This window comes from Sceloporus undulatus, chromosome 9 (assembly GCF_019175285.1).
Source record: "Sceloporus undulatus isolate JIND9_A2432 ecotype Alabama chromosome 9, SceUnd_v1.1, whole genome shotgun sequence".
Taxonomy (NCBI): domain Eukaryota; kingdom Metazoa; phylum Chordata; class Lepidosauria; order Squamata; family Phrynosomatidae; genus Sceloporus; species Sceloporus undulatus.
The window spans coordinates 28,712,860-28,735,316 of NC_056530.1; the positions used below are offsets into that span (position 1 = coordinate 28,712,860).

Below are 22,457 nucleotides of genomic sequence, written 5' to 3' on the forward strand. Positions count from 1 at the left end.
TGTGCAAGGAGGAGGGAGGTGCATCAGCCACAGTGGGAGCTGTTTTTTTTAGGCTGGGAACACGTTACAGATTCTGTAATGTGGTTCATAGATAACTTCAGTTGCCTTTTGATATAACATGTATATTAAGAAGATCTTGGAGAAGATCTTCATAAATGGCCTCATAGACGACAAGGTCTGGTTCCTGTGCAAGAAGGAAGGAGGTGCATACAGCCACAATTGGGAGCTGTTTTTTAAGGTTTGGGCACAATATGGATTCTGTATGCGGCTCATAGATAACTTCATTTGCCTTTTGATATAATATGTATTTTCAGAAGATCTTGGAGGCTCAGTAAGGTTTCAGTGGTATAACATTCCTGTCCATCAGCCCAGACAAGACCTTCCACTACTGTTTTCATTTTATTGTCATCCTCCACATTTGGGTTGGACACAGAACCACTGTGCAGTCAGAGTTTGGTGCAATGTTCCCATGGAAATCTCTTTGTTGAAGGACCACTGTGAAAATAGGCAAACTGCAAATACCTGTAAGGCCCCAAACTAACTCTTAGTATTTAACACCAGGCACCCACTTCTGCCTTTGGAACTAAGGAGCGCAAGCGTGTTAGGGACCCTGCTGTGGCACTTGTGCATGCTGATCCCAAAGGCAGAAATGGATGCATGGCTAGCTCCCCTGCCTTCAGGGAGCATGGCTATTGCCCCTTTGCCTTTGGAACAAGAGAAGAGAATGGGACGGTGCTTCCCTTCTCTCCTTCCAGAGGTAGAAGCCCATGGTTGATAGCCTCCCCTACCTCCACATAGCTCTTTCTTTCCTTTGACATGAGCAAGGAGAAGGGAAACATGTGCTCCCCAAAGGCGGTGGTGCCTTTGCCATTGGAAGGAGCAAGAAGAAAATCCTTTCCCTTCAATAAATTTTGCAAAAGTTAAACCTGTGAAAGTCGCATTTCAGCTGTACTCCATCCATGTCACCAACATCTGGAACAGAAGAAAGAATTCAGATAACCAAACTGGACCCATTGCTTTGCATACACAAGAAATGATTATGTTGTTAACCTGTTTCTAGTGCTCAGTTTTCCTCTTGCCTTCCCCAGAAGCCTTCTTGTTACCCTTAGTGCAAGTAGCATGCATTCACCATTTCTTTCCCAGGCATTCCTAGTGCAAAAAACAAACAAACAAAAACCCTTAAAGGAAATACAGTGTTGTGGGCATTCCTTTCTTAGGCGCTTTGTCAGACTTTTTGTCCAGGTGAGTGAGTGGCTAATGCTTAAATTTCTCCCCATTCCCCCAAATCTCTGGGCCAGGTGTAGCTGAGGGCTAGATGTTTGATGCAAAGCTATACTAATGAAATGCTTGTTTCCTCCACTCCAGGGTTGTCAAATCTCATCCTCTGTATTTTCCTTTCAGATTCCTTTGTTTCTTCCTCTCAGCCTGTCTCTCTCTTTTCGACCTTACAAGGCAAGTCTGTCATTTTTCTTGTACCCCTACTGAAAGAAAAATGTTGAGAAAGAGGCTGTAACTGGGGACAGGGTTAGGGTTCATCTTTTTCATTCATCTCACAGAAGCTCTAATTTGCCACAGAACAGCTTGTTGAGGTACATTTAACAGTCTTTCCTTCATGGCCTGATACAAAATCGACTGGATTCTGCATCCACAGATTCAACCATCCAAGGCTTGGAAATATTTTTTTGTATTCCAAAAAGCAAACCTTGATTTTGCAGTTTTATGTAAGGAACACCATTTTAACAAGCCATTGTATATTACAGGACTTGAGTATCCACAGGTTTGGTATCTGCAGGGGCTCCTGGAACCAAACCTCAGATGATACCAAGGTCCCACAGTATCTAGTTTCCACCTTCTTGGTGACTGTTACCAGCTAGCAGTTAAAATTAAATGATTTCTATCTGAAGTGTTAAGTTTTCATACCTGCCATATTTGCTAAAAGTGCATTCCAGTGAACATAAATTGATAGTGATGTTTGTTTTTTTAAAAAAGAGGAAGTCATATAGCATTTGTAAAGACATTCTTGTCCATAAATTGAAAAATGAATTGTTCTCATCAGATTTGGGGAGGCAGATAGCAATGGTGATGTGGTTGTGAAGAGGAGCAAAAATCAAACCAATGTACAATGCTCCTTCCACATTCGCTGGGGTTAGGAGTGTAGGACCTCAGCGAATATGGGAAAACTGCAAATAAAAAGCCACTATTCTTTTTCTCTTAAGAGAATACCTCTTAGATCGGTCCTCCAGTGCAGCTCTATGGTCAACATCTGCCAGAGGTTGATCGTAGAATCATGCTGGAGGACCTACAGATGTCTAGAGAAGTGTTTTCTCTAGGAACTTCTAGGTTCTCTAAGACAACTCTATGGCCCACTTCTGGAAGAGTTGTGCTGGAAGACCTAGAGATTCCTAGAGAGAACATATTAATCAAAATCTCAAATAATCAGATCCACAAAAGTCAAAGCAACAAATATGGAGAGCCCACTGTACTTTCTCCATATCATGAGGCCCGAGGGATTAGGGAAAGATTGTTGCTGTTCAGCATCTGTCAGAGTTTGGTGCAGTGTTCTTTCCCAGCGAAATCTCTTTTGCTGACAGTAGCCTATTTTCTGGAGATCTCTAGTGAAACCTTGACAGGATGATCAGCAATAACAGATGAATGGCTCACTCGAAAACCAGACTGGCCACTTTCTATTATCTTCCCCAGCAACAATGGACTTCAAAGAGAACATTGTCATGTTCTAAGGGTATGCAGTTCGCATGAGCACTGATAAAGCTCCTTGGAACTGCCCAGTGCCATGTACAAACAGACTGTGCACCATTGATGGAAGTGTCCCAGAATCATTACATGCTTAAGAAGTCATTAGCAGATGCTCCAGGACATCCTTGGTGAGCAAATAAGGTGCGGAAAGCATTCTGTGATGGTACAGTTTGTAAACCTCTTTCCTGGACACTGAAAAGGACTGTTTGCTGTAGTGAATGAGAGGATTCTCTGGCATGCACAGCACGACTCTTACCTTAATCCATTAATGAATTGTTGGTTGTTGTCAGTGTAGTTTCCATGCTGTGTGATGCAGAAGGAATCGGAAGGGATGCCATGCGGGTGATATAGGGCATATAACTGAAAGAAGGGCTTACAAGCCTGTAAAGGGTTTCCAATACATTGTATAACAACTGAATGCCCCATCGTTTAGTGACAGAATATACTGAAGCTTCCAGTTTCAGTATCTGTGGCATTCCAGTTAAAAGGATCTGGAAGAGTTCTTACCAATCCAAGCAGGCATTACTGGGCTAGACAAACCAGTAGATGAAGTACCATTAAAATAGGTTTGTAGATGAGTCATAGGCAGGAATAACTTCCATGCAGGAATTTAATGAATGTAAACATGCTCCATGCAAAATATTACTGCAAGAACTGCAGTGCAGCAGAAATTCTTTGTAGAATCATGGAGTTGGAAGAGACTACAAAGGCCATCCAGTCTAACCCATATCCAGCCCTTTGCTGTTCTCACAAGGCATTCAAGAACGGTAGCAAAGTCTGTCTTAAAATTAAGAACCTCATGCTAATTTTTCCTTTGGGTTGGATGGACACATCATCCCTTGGCCACTTCTTGAGCCCATGGAGTCTCTCTCCTGTTGAATTTGCCCAAGCAACCACAACAGACTATTTAGTGAAAATGAGAAGTATGTGATTCCTCGTCTTGTTCATGAGGATAATAGTGCTTCCGGAATTACCATTAGCCTTGCAAACAAAGCATACCATGTTCTGTGTGTGCCTATGTGCAACTTCAAGTTGCCTGTTGACCTATGGCTGCATCTCGTGAAATAATGCTCCCAGAAGCACTACTTTCACCAGAAGCAAGGCCTATTGTGGATGCGTTTTGTTAAGAAGCCTAGTAGAGCTTCTCCTGGTTAGGCTTCTGTCTTAGGCTAACACTGTTAGCCTAAGACAGAAGAGCTGGAGTCCTGTTAGTTACTCCCAAAATAGAGGAAATCAATTTTTGAATGGTGAGGCTTTGGACAAGTCAAATTCCCAGCCTGAGAGGAAAGCAATGGCAAACCCCCTCTGCTCAAATCTTGTCAAGAAAACCCCACGATTGGTTCATCTTAGGGTTGCTATAATTCGGAAACTACTTGAAGGCACACAATAACAAGCGTATGCCTCGCATGTCATCTTGTTTTCTAAAAAGGAAGTCTTTTTTTCCCTCCGCAGCAAATTCTATGGCAGGATGTAGTCTTTACCAGGTTCCAGGGCAGGAGAGGAAATTGGCCCTCCAGATCTTTGGAAGGTACCCAATCAGCATTAAGTGTGTGTTAATCTCCATAGAATCCTTTCCTTACTGCAAAACAATTTCATGGGCTTGTCCTACAACAGTTTAGGGAGCCTTCCAGTTCAGACACTTATCCCTCGCCATTGGCCTAAAGTAAAGAAGGATATATCCTAGCATTCCTGTTGGCTGCATATGATGTCAGAAGATGCATAGCATTGGACAGTGTATTTCAAGGAAGCTTCACTAATGTTGATCTTCTTGGGAGGAACACATCAGAAGATTTTGAGAGAGAGCCCTTGGGATTTTGCAAAGCACTCTTGGAATCAAACCACTTCCCTAGGTTTAAAGTAGAACTGTAAGCTTAGAAGCTACACAGGAACCCTAAAGCAAATCCATCAAAGTTTACTCGCTATAGCTTAGACTTGATTGGTTCGGTGAAAAATGGCAGCCATTTTGTCTTCATGCATGATACATTTCATATTAAAGACTTTTCCTCAATACGTTTCATAGTGGAGAAGGTGCTGGGTCTGCAGCATTTACTCCATTTTATTTTCTTAGAGTGCTCTTAGCTGTGGTTTGTTAGAAGCAGCTTATAACCCTGTTTCCCCACAGACTGAAGCCGTGAGCAATCTAAGACTCAAACAACAGATCATTATCTCTTAACAATACCATTACTACTGTACTATTGTCATCAATCTAGTATTTTTCCTTAATGCTCTGTAATCTGTTGTTGCTGCTGTTGTTGTGTTCAGACATGGTGGCCCTAAGGCAACCCCATCACAAGATGTTCTCAAACAGAGAGGTTGCCCAGTGGTTTTCCATGGCGGAGCAGGGATTTGAACCCTGGTCTCCAGAGTCATAGTCCAGTTTTCAAACCACAAAAATACACTGGCCCTTTGGATCTGCAGGCTTTGAGAATTTGCAGATCATCACCACATATTAATAAATGGCAGTAAAGTGAGTGCGGACACCCTGAAGCGTGCATCTTCATGTTGCTGTGATTTAATAATAATAGGGCACAGTTATTCATGTTTACTCCTGTTAGTGTAGTGCAGTGATGTCCAAACTCTGGCCTCCCAGGTGTTTTGGTGTAGTGTCAACCTGGCTTCAAGATGGGCCCTTCTTTTAGAAGTGAAAAAAACATTTGCCAGCTGCTAAAAATCATCCTTAGTAACGTGTTTGCTGGGGAAGAATGTTGCCTGTTAGGATATACCTACCATGGGAAAATTACTCTTTGGATCAGAACTCAAAGAATACCAATGGCCATTTTAGCTTGGGGATTCTTGGAGTTGTATTCCAAACCCACACCTTTTTCAAAGTACATTTAAGGCCCTAAGAATGCTAAAAGCGCCCTGATCAGTCAGACCAAAGGTCTGTTTAATAGACCATCATGGCACTGTGAGGCCCATCGTGGTATTGAGTGTTGGATTTGGACTCTCGGAGACCAAGGTTCAAATCCCTTTTCAGCCATGGAAACTCATTGAGTAACCTTGGGCAAGTCACAGTCTCTGTTTCAGAGGAGAGTAATGGCAAGAACCTTCGGAACATACCTTGCTAAGAAAACCACATGATAGGTTTACCTTGGGATTGTGATAAGTCAGAAACAACTTGAAGGCATTCAACATGCAAAACGATCATGTTCACTAGGGATTATGACACACCTGTAGACCATCAAGTTGGGGAAAGCCACTTGAGAAGCCTCTCATCAAGGTGTGAAGACCCTTTTCTTTATCCTCAGCACCTTCTATTTCCAAAAGTAGACTGCCGCAGAAATGGAGGATCCATTTATCTATACAGCCCTAGTGTTTGCCATTCTGAAATGCTTTGGGGGTCTAAAGTAGGAAGTTACAACAAAAAGACATTTGGGGCAAGGAGTGGGAAACCAGTTACAGCCTTTTTTTGGAAACCCAAACATTTTTCTTCTCACACTTTCTCCTCTACGTAAAGTCATGTTGTGACCTAGCTTGGCTGCACAAGGACTGGCTAACTTGCTGCTTTGGCTATCACCTGCAATTGCTATGGCTGCTTTTGCACGCTGTGTTTCTCCTTTTGTTTTTTGTCAGCTTCACCTTTGTCTCCCTAAGCTTGCTCTTGGAAGTAACTGAACACAAACAAGGTTTGTTTGGAAGGCAAAAAATTACCTTCCAGCTGGAGGTTTGGAGGTGGCCATAGCAAACAGAAATAAAATGCACAAGCTACCAGTGTTACTGGACAAGATGCTTAAGAGCAACTCTAGCATACTTAGGGTGAGGAACCTTTGGCCTTTCATGATGACCTACTATTCCTCATCATCCCTCACCGTTGACCAGTCTGGTTTGGGTTAATGGGAAGCACAGTTCACCAAACTCTGGAGGGCCACACATTCTCCATCCCTGTTTTTGGACCTGTGTTAGAAAAGTATTATACATCTATAGTTTTTTTGTGGGTTTTTGGGACTTTGTGGCCATGTTCTAGAAGAGTTTATTCCTGACATTTTGCAGAAGATTGGGAATAAACTCTTCTAGAACATGGCCACATAGCCTGAAAAACCCACAAAAAGATACGGATGCCAGCCATGAAAGCCCTCAACTTCACAATTATAAATCTGATTCCTAATTTTACAATGGAAATTAATTGGGAAAGTGAGAAGTATTTTAGAAATGTTGAGCCCATACAGACAGACCAAAATAAAGCTGCTTTGGGTCACTTTGGAGGTATGCTGTTTAAATGACATACATCTTAAGAGCTCAGAAGCTGTGCCAAAGCTACGCTCCAGTGGAGTATGGCTTCTGACCACTTAGGAGGCATGCATCATTTAAACAGCATGCCTCCAAACTGACCCAAAGCAGGTTTATTTTGGCCAGTCTGTACTGGCCCTTAGTAAATTTCATTCTTGGCAGGCAAAGTTACTGTTAGTTTTGTTAAGGGCCGGTGTTGTAAGAGGAATGATAATGGAACTAAAGCTGTAGGGGTTTGTATTATGCATCTAGGTTGCTCAGTCACCAGAAGTGGAAATGGAAATGGAAATGGAAGACTGAACCATAGATTGAATCATGCTTTGTTTCTTACTTTTCTTTTTCTCCATCCCTCCCCATCATGTAGCTCAGATACTTGGTTCTCTGTCCCCGCTTCCTGACACATCTTTTTTCATTATAACTAATTTCCAGCGACATGTAAATCACACAAGCTTACCACAAACTGTGAATTGGGCTCAAAACTAGAATTGGAAATTGTGGCTTGAACTGGGCTTTGAATTCTGTTTTGAATTTTTTACAGTTACCTTAGATCATCCCGTTTGGACATCCAGAAAAATGTTGGTTATTGCAGATTGGAAAAGTGGAAGGTATTGTGAGTGTAGGAGGGGCAGTACAATCCATAGTACAACCAAACCCTAGTTTAGCTGTGGCATCCTATCTAGACCACAGTGCATATCAGAGGTTTGGAAGAGTGCCATCCTCAGGACTATATTATGACCTGCCAACCCCCCTTAATCTTTTTTACTGAAAATACATATGTTTTAGGCCAAGGGGAAGCTTTACATAGGAGGAAGTGATCCAGAAGCCATGTTTAAGCTTACTTCTCTGTTAAATAAAAGTTTCTTTAGGACCTAAAACAGCCCAGGATCTGAAAACATAACAGAGTCTTTCAGGAGGATAGCGCAACACACACACACCCCAAAATCCAGATATTGCATGTCTTTCTTGCTCAGAGCCCTTCCGGTTATGCTCTGGCTTTTGAAATTTTAATACAGTGGTTTTCAGGCTTGAAGGTTTAGTGAGGGCTTTTGGGTAGATAGCCCAGAGCACTAGGCCTCTCTGCTGAGGACACTTATGGAATCCAGAAGGTTCTAAGGCACATTCTAAGCTTGAACTTCAGAAAGTTCCACTTTTGGACTACAACTCTCAGAATGAGGAGGATTTGGGGAGCTAAGCACTGGTTTCATGTTTTGCACACAGTGCTCACTGGGCCTAGAATGTGTCAAGCCACTCTCATGAGGCTACGTTTTGTAGAGCAAGAAAATCTTTGTTTCATGGAATCGTGCTTTCCATTACTGAGTTTTTAGTTGAGGGACCCCTGATGAGCTTCCCAGGAATCTGCAGTCCTCCGGAACGCTTTGTAAAAGCAGCTGCTTTCATTTGATCCTGCCCACGGACTAGATCTGTTTTTTTCTTTCAAATTGGTAAGAACGAAGAGACATGCTTTTGAAGACTGAAACATATGAAGAGCTTCAGCATTGTCCTTTTACACAAGAACTTTGTAAGAGTCTAGCTGGACAGACCCAAGACTTACCTAATCTAGCCTCCTGTTTCCCACGCAGGTGGGAATGCCTACAAGTAGGATGCCCACAAGTAGGGCAGGAGGGCATCTGCCCTCTCCCACTGTAGTTTCCCAGCCACTGGTAGTTCACACTATAGGTTTACATATCATTTTCATATTAAATTGTAGCTTTTGATAACTTTATAAGCCACAAATTTGTCTTAATAATATTAATTCCAGAGAGCAGCCTGGGTGGATCAGACCAAGGATTCATCTAACTCAGTATCCTCTTTTCTCACCGCAGCGCCCCTTCCCCGATGTCTCCAGAAACCAGTCAAGAAGACAGTGGCCCTCCCCTAATGTTTCCCCCAGCAGTTGTGGCATTCAGTGGTAATCTGCCTCCAAAGTTACAGGTTCCACTGTGCTCCTATGGCTACTACTCATTGATAAGACCTCTCCTTTGTGAGTTTGTTTGTTCTGCTTGTAATCTGTGCCAGTTGTCATTGCCATATTATATGAGAGGGAACTCCTAGGTTAATACTGCTTTAAAGTTATTACTATTAATAACTTATCCAGAGGAGGGTGACCAAAATGATGAAGGGTCTGGAAATCATGCCTTATGAGAAGAGACTTAGGGAGCTGCGTATGTTTAGCCTGGAGAAGAGACGGTTAAGAGGTTTTATGACTGCCCTGTTTAAGTATTTGAAGGGGTGTCATATTGGGGAGGGAGCAAGCTTGTTCTCTTTTGCTCCAGAGACTAGGACATGGAGCAGTGGATTCAAAGTAGAGGAAAAGAGATTCCACCTCAACATTAGGAAGAACTTCCTGACAGTAAGAGCTGTTCAACAGTGGAAGACACTCCCTTGGAGTGTGGTGGGGTCTTCTTTGGCTGGATGGCCCTTGTGGTCTCTTCCAACTCTCATTCTAAATAAGTATACAGTGGGCCACCATATCGGTAACAAGAGTACGGTTTGTTGCCTAGCGGATTGGTCCAGTTTAGCAAGAAACAGTGTGAGCAAAGACTAAAAAACCAGGTTTATTTTTACAGCACTCTTTGTGAAGTCCAAAGTGAGACAAAGAAGTGATTTCAGAGCCTACATTATATACCTTTATCTGGGCATTCAGAAACCATTTTGACAGCTATTTCAAAGCATTCCCGCTGTCATCTACCAACCTCCCAGCTTTGTTCTGATCTTTTTATCATAGCAGATAGCATGTTCAGTGTAGGTGAAATTCAGTCAGTAGAAACTTTGTGTTGTTTACATCAGATAGCCTGTTACATTAAAGGATGTAGTCAAAGAATGTATTAACGGTTATAAATCAAGGAGGAAGCTCCCTTTCTCACTTATGTGATAAAACACATGATGAAGCATCTATAGCTTACATGCCTTGTTTTCAAGAAATGGAGCTCCCAGGGCTCCTAGTCCAGTTTAGGAATAGGGAATTTGAACGTCCATAAGACTTACTTTCTTCATTATAAAGTATGCAGCTTCTGTTCTCATTTTTCCTATTTCCTAAGTGCCAAAAGCATATGCTTGGATAGAATAGACTGCATAAGTTCACAGCTCTCTCTCTTCAAGGAGAGCAGGAATGGGACTCTTATGGCCCTCCAAATGCTTCTCAACTGCAGCTCCCAACATACCTTAGGACTTGTAGTAACAGCTAGAGGGCTGCATGATTCCTACCCCGGTATGGGGTATATCTGTAGTTGTGCTTGGATTAAATTTTAGAATTTTATATTTTAAAATGTCGTAATTATGCCAAATATTATATATGCTGCGTTATGAATGGAACATTTCATGTTGCTTAAGCAACGAAGTGTGTTTTAGTCTAGCAATAGAACCAAGATTGGATATATATTTCCATTTTCCCAAAATTGTCATTTACCTTGTGCGATGAAACATTGCTATAGCTTCAGAATTTCTGGAAATGTTGTATCTCTAGTTCATCAATATAGTTCCCAGGCCCCATCATCTTGCAGAACTATAATTAGAAGGTTAGTACTTGTATTGCTCTTTGCCTTAGGAGCAGTCAAAGCTGTACAGTCTGTTGCAGATGCTAGCAAAGTATGCTTCAGATTCTCAGTGTTCTAGGTCTACTCAGAGCCCCACATTGTGGTATAAAGGTTAGAGATTTGAAGTTGGGAGACCGAGGCCCGTTACAGACGGGCCCTTCCGGCGCCCCTGTCACGTGCTAGGGGTTGGCCGAGGACCTAGCGTCCACACCGGCTTCACCCCAGCACGTGATGAGGGCGTAAAGATAGCAGCACCCTATACACACGGGCGCCACCATCTTTACGTGCTGGACACTTAGCGTCCGCACGTCGCGCCCTGGATGTGATGCCGCGAGTATGCGAATAGCGCCTCGTGGCATCCCATCCGGGGCGCAAGAAGAAGTTGGCGCTTCTTCTTTGCTGCGTCCGGGAATCGCACGGTTTGGCTGCTGCGGTTCCCAGACGCAGCAATCTGAGGTGGCAGAGCACCGCTTTTCGGCGGTTTGTAACCCGCCCAAGTTTCTAGTCCCCACTAAGCAGTGAAACTCACTAGGTAAACTTGAAGTAGAACCAGATTCCATCATCCCGCAACCTTGCCACCCTGTAAGCATCCCAGAGTAGTGTGTGACACTCAGAGGTTAATCCACGCTGCTTCTGGTCACCAGCTCAGCATGCCCATGCTATTTTGCACTCCATTTATATTTATTATATGAAGGAAGGAGCAAGCCTCAGTTCTTCATCTGTTATGAAATGTAGGGTCAGCGGCTTTATGTTCAGTTGCCTGTGAGGTTCCCTTGTGACAGTCTCATGCATGCTTGGCAAGACTGGTGTTTTGGAGTCTTGTTATCTTCCTTGTTCTAAGAGCATGTTGCCTGCTTGACTGTGAAATCTGTATCTGCTGCTGTATACATCTCTTCCTTTAAAAAAAAATCTGGGTCTAAGAAGAGACCATTTTCTTCCTGTGTCTGTCAACTCTGCTTCGAAGACTACAATCCCCCCCCCTCCTTTTCCCTGTCTTCTTTTCATCAGCTGGAGCACAAGACACTTACTTAACACATTCAGGAAACCAAAGGGAAACCAATAGCAAACCTTCACCCCCAAATATAGAGAAAGAATTCATCAGTGGCCAAAGACTGGACCGTGATTGTGGGACCATTGAACATTTGGGAACGGAGATAGCCTCTGCAGGATCCACTGGCCTAGAAGAAGGCGCGTTCTCTGTTGGATCCAAAGTTCATCGATATAGTCCATTGATGCAGGCTGGTTCCCTGGGGCATAATTTTAAGGAAGGCCCTTCTGTAGGCAATGCAAAAGCTCTAAATGGATGTGACCAAATAAAAGAGCTGGCTTCAAGTGCCGAGTCCAAATTTGCTTTGCTAAGCAGCATAAAAGATGAGCCTGAGCAAGCTGCCACCAGAGTTACTTATTCATATTCTTCATCACCTGCAGCAGCCGGTGAGGCTGTGGTGGAAAAAGATTCGCCCGAGTCTCCATTTGAGGTCATTGCTGACAAACTGGAATTTGATAAGGAGTTCAAAGATGGCCCAACTAGCAACGCCAGTGACATTGGTAGCAACTGGGTGATGCACAGTGAAAGGGAGCTGCTTACAGATATCCCTGAAGACAGTGTTTGTGAATTTCAGGTGAAGCCACGGAGTGGAGGAAGACTTCCCTCGGGGCCTGGGCTCTCGCGTCAGTCTTCAGGTACAACTGCGGCACTGGAAGAGGTCTCCAAATGCGTCCGCGAGATGCATAGCTTTACAAGTGAGCTGCTGAACTGGGATTTGATCCCCAAGGATCTTAATGACAAGCCTGATGATTTTGTCAGCTCGGGCCTCTCTGCATCGCCCGCCAAAGAGGCCAGTAGTGTCATGGCAGGATCAGAACGTGGTAAAACACAAGTGGGCAAAGATTGCACACCTCATCAGCCGGTCACTATCAGCCTGCATCAAAAAGGCCTTCCGTCTCTGGCAGCGGAAGAGAAACAGGCTATCAGTCAAGAGGCAGCTGTTGCAAAAAGTGCCCCTGCTGCTACAGTAGAGCCGAAAGCTGATATCTCTTGGTCAAACTCTGGCCTGCCTGAAACAACTGACGCAGACAGTTCTGGTGAGTCCGACGATACCGTCATCGAAGACACTACAGTAGAGCCAGCTTTCCAAAACGAGAAAACTGTGGAAGGCAGCAAGGCACCCCTCAAACCAGTTAGCTCTGCCAAAATGGAGCCTGTGCCTAGCGATGACGAAGAGACATCTGATAAGCCATATGAACCCAGCCAAGAAGGGAGAATTCCTCCCAAGAACTCAGAATGGAATTTGGGATTCATTGATGACTTCAAGTCAACTCAGACCAAGGCAGCTGTTCTTGGCGGAGGCCCAGTTGCTTCTACTCAGCATTCCAAGCAATCCAGTCCATATCTGCCTACGAAATCAGGGCTAGAAGTGAATCCGTATGGCAAACCATCCAAGACTGAAGGAATCGCTGTTTCTACAAGAGGAGCTTCTCCTTCCTTCCCTTTGAGTGACCTAAAAGAGGCCACGTGTCCAGACACTGTCAAAGCCGAGGGTTTCATGGACTTCATGAAGGAATACACACTGTCCAAGGAGACTGAATCTCCTGATGACCCTGTTGAAACATTCTCAGAAGCAGAGCTGAAAGCAGCTAGATCGGAAGTGATAGCTCCGTACTTCCAGCAGCCGCCGCAAGCCGCTCAAGACTTTGAGCAGGAACGTCTCACCATCAAGGCCCTCAAAGAAGTAGGCAGGAAAACTGAAACGGAGAAGCAGCCGCCTGCCCCAAGACAGCCCTCCTCACACAATGGGAGGTATTTGGGGCAGTATTTTGAAATCCCGCCGGACAACCCAGTGGTTTCTCAGAAGTCTGCTTTGGAGAAGAGGCCCCTTTGCCTTGAGCAGGCTGTGGATGTGAAGTTGGCTCCTGCCCCTGCCACCCTTGGCACTCATAGCGTTCCAAATAAAGCTTCCCAAGCTGCTCATCCGGTGCCTCCCGTACTACACACAGTCACAAAACTGCTGGCTAAATTCTCAGGTAACTACCCCCACATGTTGCTGCTTTTGCCTTGCTTGTGGCCTTGCAAGTAGTAATAGCCATGGTTTATCATCCAGGCGCACTTCCCAGACTATACTAGTTTCACATTAGCTATGCCCTTTCCCATAGACACAGAGGTATGGTTTTCCAAACTCTGTTTCAGAAGAGTGAAATGTGAAAAAAACAAATATTGATGCAGAGATTCAGGAGCATTTGGGGGCTGCCCATGATGTCCATACTAGGACTACTAAAATAACACAATTGATTAAATCTTCACGAATTTGCATATGAAAGAAATCAGTTTTTCTGAAGAAGAAAAGCATATCTGTGTCCCTGGGTCTGGCATGGCTATGTTGCAAGAGGCATCAGCTTGTGTACTGAAGCCCCAAATACTTCCCACGTTGCCTTCTGCAAATAGTACAAGATCTGCTAGCTTAAACCAGTTGTCTCTGATGGCCCAGTTGGTCCTGAGATATCAAACGTTCAATCATTTTGGCTACTGTTGGCCTATCCCTGCCCTCACCCAGAATTATTTAGACAAAGACAGGCTGGGATTCTGTAAAAGACCATAAAACCTGGGTAAATATGAACAAGCTTAACTATAAGGAGAAGCTTTCCTAAGGAACGATACTTGAGGATGGAATGGGGGGGTTACTGAGGGCTCTGCAACTCAGAATTAAAGGAAGCCCTTGTTATGAAAACCTGAATAGATGATTTGTTTGCTCTCTTAACAAATACTGGAAAGCAGTAGGTTTTGGGCCACTTCTCAAAAGTCATTTAAGGTTCAAGAGGTTGGATAAAAATATATGTTGGTCAACATTGTAAAATTCAATTGTAGTAGATACAGTAGGTTTGTTAAGTAGTCTTCATTGATTTGAAGTTTCACTAAACCAGAAAGACTTGAGTTCTTGTGGTTTTGGTTAGCAGTTTGGCTCTTGCAAAACTTCTTTTAGGATTGTTGGTGGCTTGCGACAATGCAGATTTCAAGACAATGCAACAAACCCTTTTTTGTATGCAGATAAAATATGTAAGTGTTAAAGTAGGTGAAGTGTGAGCCAAGTGGTGTCCTAGTTGCGTTTCCCTTTGCCATGAATTTTCTTGGCGGCCTGCGCCAAGTGACTCCTGACCGTAAGGGTGGTTGCATGGACTACAGCAACATAACATATGGAAGTAAGACTGTTACACAGAGGTTATTTTGACCTCTGTGTAGAGAAATCTCTACACTGTATGAAGCAAGAATTATTTTGCCTCAAGTGCACAAATTAAAAAGCTGATGCGGACATTAACTTTTACCTCCTCGCTTGTGTCTTTCTCAGGTGATTTCCATTGTGTAACACTATGTACACTCTTTTCATACACAGAGACTATTTCGGTAAGGAAAGCATCATGTGCAAAGTCACCATAAGGCTGCAGTCCTAGACAAAGCTACTAGAGAGTAAGCTCATTTGGAAATCATGAAACGTCATTTCACGTAAACATGCATAAAATTAATGTAAAACACCCAACTCTGGCTGTTTTAAATTAATTTTCTCTGTGAGTGTTTGTGACGACTCTTAACACCGTATTGGGATGCCTTTGTATGGCTTTATATTCAGCATGGTATGGAAAACCCAAGTCTAGAAACCAAAGAGCCAAGTTGAGATTTATCAGGGAGGAGTAGAATGGAGTGGACCTTTTTCTCAACATTAAAAAAGGCAGTATGGAAGAAGATAACTGTATGAGCAGGAAGAGTGCGGTTTCCACACATTTAAGATGGTGCTCAGTTACAGCTAGTATAAGTGGGTTACACTCATTTGACAGCGTTAATCCCACTTAAGTCTAGAGGCTCCTACTAAAAAGCAGTTCAGGCCCATAAAGCCTTCTCCCTGACATCCTAGTTTTTTGTGTTTTGTGTGTGTCTGGAGGAACTATCGAGATTAGTCTGCTTCGTTGTTGTTAACTGCTGTCAAGTCAGCTTCAACTTATGGCGACCCTATGAATGAGAGACCTCAAAGTCACCCTATTTCATATCTACATTTATTTTCCAGAGCAGCCCATGTCTTAGCTCTGATAATGAATGCTTCCATAAGACATAAGACAAGTCGATTCATAGTGACCCTATGAGTGAGAGACCTCAGAGTCACATTTCATACCTACATTTGTTTTCCTGAGCAACCCATGTGGATGCTTCCATAAGACTTGCATGAAATGTAATAACAAAAAGAAAGGTCTCTGCCCCTGGAGATCACAGGCTACGATTTTACACAAGAGAGGTACCAGAAAGCATCATGGAAGTATGCAGTTGGAACAATATTTAGGCATTCCTGTTACACAGACCTGGGCTTAGTATGTGAGGTGTATGAGCACTTAGGAATTATTCCAAAGACTTCATAGAGAAGGATCTCTCCTTCATACTCAATCTATGTGGAAAAGATGCTATTCAGTTGCTGTTTATGAAGGCAACCGCTATGAAGGCATCCTCCTGATGGCAAAAAAGGGGAGCTGTGCAGCTGATAATGTGATCTAAGCTTGTCAGAGCCCTGGGGAGTGTGTTTTGTATTCAGGCCCAGCACCCTGGAAGGCTGCTCTGCTTTCCTTTGTTCAGCAGCCTTTTTATGGGCTGATAGTAGAGGAAAAACAACAGAGATTCTTGGCTTCCATTCTGTTTAGCGAATGGGCAGAAATGACTGGCTTGGGCTGGAGGATTTAGCTTTGTGGGCTGCAGATCTTAGCCTTTGTTTTAAAGCCAAACTGCAAGCAAAAGGGCCTGGGGAAAGGCAGTTAATGAGAGGCAAAGCCATACTTTCTTTCTCTTTCTCTCTCAGTGTGTATGGGTCCAGGAGCAAGCAGCATGAAAATCAGGGAGTTATAAACTTTTATCCTTGGCGAGCTGCCCCACAGTTCATCCTCCATCGAGAGGGAGTGGTTCTCCCATGTCTGAACAGAGAGCGTGTTGTGCTGGGTTTTAAATGCCTCTTCTGTGTGGCTGTGAGCATGCTTGGTGCTGGGAGGGGCTGCTGTTGCTCAGGTTTAGGGCCACATGCTTTGCATGTGCAAGACCTCAGGTTCAGGCCCTGGGATGCTGAATCTGGCAGAGAAAAAGGGCCTTGCAGACACAGCAGCCTGGCTTCTCAGGATCCATGATACAAAGCGATTATGGATAGTCAATGCCAGTCCAAGTGGACAGACAGTACTGGGTTTGTTGAGGCAATGTATTCTGACATGGTAGAAGACTATTATGTACCTAAGTGGCAGTACATTGCAGAAGGTGGTGGTAGTGGCTTTAGTTTGCTTCTAGATGAGGGTACAAGGAGTCCGACTCTTCCTGAGACTTGCTCTCCATGCACACAGAAGCTGGAACAAAATGTGCATCTGTAACACCACTAGTCCTGTGTCATGGAGGAATCCTCACAAGTACGTGGACCAAATGCATCTGAGGAAGTAGACTTAAGCCTACGAAAGCTCATGCTGCCGACTTCGTTCTTTCATTTAGTCTCAGAGGTGCTACAAGACCACCCCAGTTTGTTTCAGTTTACCCAACAAGAATGGTGGGCCAGGAGGAATTTCTTCCTTAACCTGTATCCTTTCCCAGCTTGGGTACATAATTCTGCAGGGACATAGAACCAAGACAGGTGTGCTCTCTGCATACAGATTATGGATTTTGAGGTTCCATTTAGCACACACACTCTCTTCCCGCAGTATATTTTAGCTTTGTTCATTGCCATGAGGAGTGTTCATGATGATGAAGTGGGAGCTGGGATTCTTGTTGATGCCGAAGCACAAACAGATTTGTTTTACTTCTAAGCCGGAGCTCTCAAGGGATGTGTGAAAAATGCATCAGACTGGTGAGGAGCCATCCTGAGATTTCCCAGTAGCAGACTAATAAATTCAGTGAGAGAGCAGTGAAAGGGGATCGAAGCCTGTCGGGAGACGCTGGTGCAGGCTTTTATTCTTCCTATCCCACCTCCTTAGAGCCTGATCATTCATCCATCATCCTTGATGGCCCTTTCCCTCTGATGCGTTTGCAAAGAGGCTTGCCAAAATAAAGATGTCACTGGCGATGTTTTAGTAGCCAAGGTGTCTAGCTTCTCATACATTTTGGTTTGGTTTTGCCCTTGCTCTGAACAAACGCCCATGCATTGCTTTGTCCTCTTTTTTGACCCCACACCTCCCACTCCTGACTGTTCTGCTGAGTAGTGACTTGGCCAAGCTATTGCTGCAGAATTTTGCTAAAGGATATGTAGCCAGTCTTCCTTCCCACCTTTCTTCCTCCCTTCACAAAGTAGGGTTCTCTTCTAATCCAGATACCTGCCTTCTTTCAGCCTGCCTGAGACTGGATTTAGGGGAACTATACTTGCCTAGATGATACTGATGTCTTAACCAAAGGCGAGGCATAAATGGTTGATCCTTTGCGGTAGGAGCAATGGCACAATTTAAAAGTTTTTTCTTGCTTTCTCAGCCATTGAGGTGGTGAGAGACCTTGAAGAAAGAGCTTGGTCATCAATGTTTGTCGGGTGGCACAACCTGGATACACCTTTCTAGCAGCATTGCTAGCAACCACTGCTGACACTCTGTTTATTTTCTCTCTTTGGCAGTGCGCGATTTGATCTTCTGGCGGGATGTGAAGAAGACAGGCCTAGTCTTCAGCACCACATTGATTTTGCTGCTCTCCCTGGCTGCTTTCAGCGTTATCAGTGTTGTATCATACCTCATCCTGGCACTGCTCTCGGTCACCATCAGTTTCCGAGTCTACAAGTCCGTCATCCAGGCCGTACAGAAATCTGAAGACGGACACCCATTCAAGTGAGTAGACCTGCTTCAGCACCAGAAGTAAATTGGGTGTTAATCTCATTGGGTGACCTTAAACCAAGTGGTCTACTGTGATCTAAATTAATCTTCCAGCTTCAGGAGCAGCAGGTGTTCAATCAGAAAAGCACATATTAAATGTGTAAAAGAGTGATGAAGAGCTTAAGTCAAAAGTGCAGGACATCTAACCCAAGGGTCAAATTCATTTTCAGAGTTGTCATTGGGAGCTGAGGGCTAAGGCAGAAAGATTGAGACCAAAAGTACCAGTGTGTTTTAGTTTGCAGTTCTCATTGCCAGTATCTAACCCTTAGGAGGGTCATTTCAGTCTTCTAGCATGGGGGAAAAGTGTACAAAAATTGGGAAATGTCCAAATGGTGGTGTCACGGGGAAGGGAGCATAAGCATCAGGAAGGTCAAATTCAGACCCAGAGCATGAGGTACCTCACTTCTTTTTATCTGGATACATGCTGAGGACCTGCATCTGTTCTTTTCATTGAGCTCTTGTCCCCAATCATGGGTTTACTGTTGGAACAAACAAAGAGAACAAGAGGACAGCGGTGGCAGCTGGAGGGGGGAAATCCTTCAGAAACATTTGTTATTAGCAGATGCATTTTGGAGGTCAAGGGTTTCGCATTTTGGAGGTCAAGGGTTTCTTCACAATGAGACAGCCTGAGAGTCACGCATCACTTTTTGTGTGTGAAGAGCTTGTTGGATTGGACTGACTTAAGAGTAAATCCATAATGTACAGAAGGCTTATGCAAGTCATAACTCATTTAAGTCACAATAAATTCAATGGGCTTGCTTTGGTTATCATATTTAGAGTCTAGATTCAAGGCATTGTTTTGGAATCTAGTCACTGTGAAGCATTCTTCTTCTCTGACTCTGAAAGGGCATGCGCCATGCAATGCTATTGGGAAGACAAGCCTCTGTTTACCACTAGAGAAGAGAGAGAATTTAGCCTTTTGCCCCCTCCTATTTGGTTTGTTGGGAAAACAGACACACTTCGGCCCACAGGCAAGGAATTCAGGCATCTTAGTCTATTGTATGTGAAAAGGCAACCTGTATAGCAGCAGTGGAAACCCTCCAGCCTGCCACTAAGCCATGCTGTTTCTTTTGCCCCAGCAGCCCTGGTCCATTCTGATGGTGTAGGAAAGATAGTGATATTCCCTGTGTTTCAAGCTTCCCCAGTCCCTTTTGCAACTCCAAAAAATGGTGGGGGAATGTTTTTGCCTTGGTCCATGCCTAATGCCAGCATGCATGCAGAGGTTCACATATCCTCATGCAAATAAAAAGTTTCCTTCCTTTGCTATATAAAAGGAAAGTCAAAGAATGCAAAATTTGTTGCTGGGTGCTCAGTGCTATCTGTTACCTTGCTTATACACTGACTGTGATTCTCCCCCCCCCCCCCTTTCTCCCCCAGAGCCTACTTGGATCTGGATGTCGCACTGTCTTCCGAAGCTTTCCACAGCTATGTCAGCTCTGCTATGGTGCATGTCAACCGTGCCCTGAAACTCATCATGCGCCTTTTCCTGGTGGAAGATTTGGTGGATTCGCTCAAGGTGAGCATGCAGATGGATTAGTCTTTTGCCCTACCTATGCTACAGAACAAAGTGCTGTACAGGTGGAGACCCCAAGGGAAACATGGCTGCAAGGCATGGTGTCTGGCATGGAGCTTTTGAGTCCTGACAAGGAGAAACCTGATTGGTAGCTAGTTCAGAATCAAAAACAGAAGGCAAATTTTCTGTGGTAGAATTCAGATGTCATGTTCATGCTTATTTGTTGGCATAACAATATAAAAGTGCCCAAAGCAATTACAAGAATCATAGAATCATAGAGTTAGAAGAGACCACGAGGGCCGTCCAGTCCAACCCCCTGCCATGCAGGAACTCTCAATCAAAGAAACTAATGCCAAATGGTAAGAGCTACTGTGGTGGAATATGTTATTGCTTTCTTCAAGCCTCCCTCTCCTTTGCTGGAGTCAGGGGATGGACTTCTGGCTGTGATTGCAAAGTAGCTGCTGGAATAGGGAAAAAACGGTTGCCTAGTGAGACTGGGCAGCATCTTCCCAGAAGGGAGTTGGCTTATAGAACACGCTGCACCTTAAGGCTTGTATTTTGTTATGATGGGGGGGGGGGGAATCCAGTCCAGTTTGTGAAAATCACTATGCCAAGTTCCCCACTTCCTGCCAATCCCAACCAATGGGACACTGCTGCTAGCGTCTATCCAATGATGGTTTGCAGTACAGATGGAGCAAAAGTATATTTGTAGTTACTTCATCCTTCTCTGGGGATTTGCCGCAAAACATTCCTGATTAATAGTATCAAGACGTGTGCTCAGCTTGAATCTGACTCTCACCTGATGTCTTTTCTTATCAGCCCTATTGTGTTTGTTAAAAAGCAGTCCCTTGCACTTTCTCCCAGCTTGGCTGGGAGAAGGTGGTTGGTGGGTCAACCTCTGTTTCTGTGAACATCAAGACATTTTGCATGTGTCTCCAGGAACTGGGCATGGGAAATTGATGCTACATTAAGAAGGGTGGCCCTGAGTGTCAGAATTTTGGGCTGCTTCATCGCATCCAGGGTCTAAGGTAGCCCTTTTGATCTGTGGGTCCTCATTAACAGCATTCTTTCCTGTTTTGCATACAGCTGGCAGTTGTCATGTGGCTGATGACTTACGTTGGGGCCATCTTCAATGGAATCACCCTTCTCATCTTGGGTAAGAGGCAGTAATTGTAGAAAGAAAAGGTTGTTGGCACACAGTATTTGTAACATACTTGCTCTGGACTAGAGTGAAAGCCTATATAGTCCACCATCCTTTCTCATATAATGAACCAGTCAGATGCATCCAGAAAGTGCAGGAGCAGGATGTGAAGGCCCTCTTATTTTCTTTGGTTTGTATATTAATTACATTTTATTCAAGTGATCTTGAGGTAGCATACATCACTCTTTCCTCCCCACATTATCTTAACACCAGCCTTGTGTGGTTGATCAGACAGAGAGTGTGCAACTTGGCCACAGTCACCAAGTGAGTTTCATGACCCACTGCAGTCCTCTGCAAGTCCAGTCCTCTAACTACTACTTTGTATCCACCAACAATGTCCCTTTGGAGTGGCATCATTCCATTTTGTATTCCTGGCCAACAGTTGGTGATAAACTTTCTCCATGAGTTTATCTAATGCTGTTTCAAAGCTACCTGGTCTTGTAAACCATCAACCCATCTTGTGGCGCTGAGTTCCATACGTTCATCTACTTACAGACCTCATAGTCTTCCTGGGTGCTGGGGAAGACATAGTGGGCTCTTTCTAAAGTGCCACCCAGTGGTTGCAGACAGGGTTGCTGACACTGCGACACTTTCAAGGCTGCCTTTAAAACTGTGGCACTCCAACAGGGCTACCCTTGCCGCTTCGTGACCCATGTGTTCAGCCCCATTCAGACTTGTTGACCCATCTTGTTTACCTTGTGCAACTAAAGGTCTTTCTCATCTCGTTGCAGGGGAGTTACTGGTTTTCAGCGTCCCAGTTGTGTATGAGAAGTACAAGGTGGGTGATTTTGAATGTAAGCTTATGAAATGTTTAATTACTAATGTGGAGCGCATGGGGCTTTTGATGGAAGTGCTGGTCCTCCTGAGCTGGAGGGCTTGCTCATAAAGGAGCAACATGGTTACTGTTTCCCTCTGGCTTGGCCTTACGCTGCTCCAGCTTGAGTCATGGGATTTCCTAGGATGTGCCAGAATTGACAATGCCACCTCACAGTGGTTCTTGTTGTTTCAGAAAGTCTCCTGGTTGTAAGGGTGGGGGTGAGAGCTAAAACAAAATACCCCACAAAAGATACGATGGAGACAGAAATCATGTATGCATGACACATATGTGTGACAATCCTGAACACAAATGTCTTTACTGAACATCTTTTTGATTTTCTCTGATCATGTCGTTTTAATTTCCAGACTCAAATTGACCATTATGTTGGCATCGCCCGGGATCAAATCAAGTCCATTGTTACAAAGTAAGTATCCTCATTAGGATACTCCTTAGCCTAATGGAGGGGCTCAACTAAGACATCCTTATTGCATTCTTAGCACACCATGCTTAATAATAATAATAATAATAATAATAATAATAATAATAATAATAATAATAATA

General features: G+C 44.0%; 1 protein-coding gene across 6 annotated transcripts in view; it reads left to right on the plus strand.

Moving 5' to 3' along the window:
• The window catches only part of RTN3 (reticulon 3), a 41,739-nt gene that overhangs the window by 16,403 nt on the left and 2,879 nt on the right, over positions 1–22,457 (plus strand). For 2 of the 6 annotated variants that reach the window (XM_042439723.1, XM_042439724.1), the window contains exons 2-8: positions 1,402–1,452; positions 11,523–13,538; positions 18,113–18,320; positions 19,743–19,881; positions 20,965–21,034; positions 21,811–21,857; positions 22,262–22,320. In XM_042439723.1, the coding sequence (XP_042295657.1) occupies positions 1,402–1,452; positions 11,523–13,538; positions 18,113–18,320; positions 19,743–19,881; positions 20,965–21,034; positions 21,811–21,857; positions 22,262–22,320 (2,590 nt within the window). The remainder of the gene's footprint in view (positions 1–1,401; positions 1,453–11,522; positions 13,539–18,112; positions 18,321–19,742; positions 19,882–20,964; positions 21,035–21,810; positions 21,858–22,261; positions 22,321–22,457) is intronic. The other 4 variants (XM_042439725.1, XM_042439729.1, XM_042439728.1 and 1 more) reach the window with 2 other exon arrangements.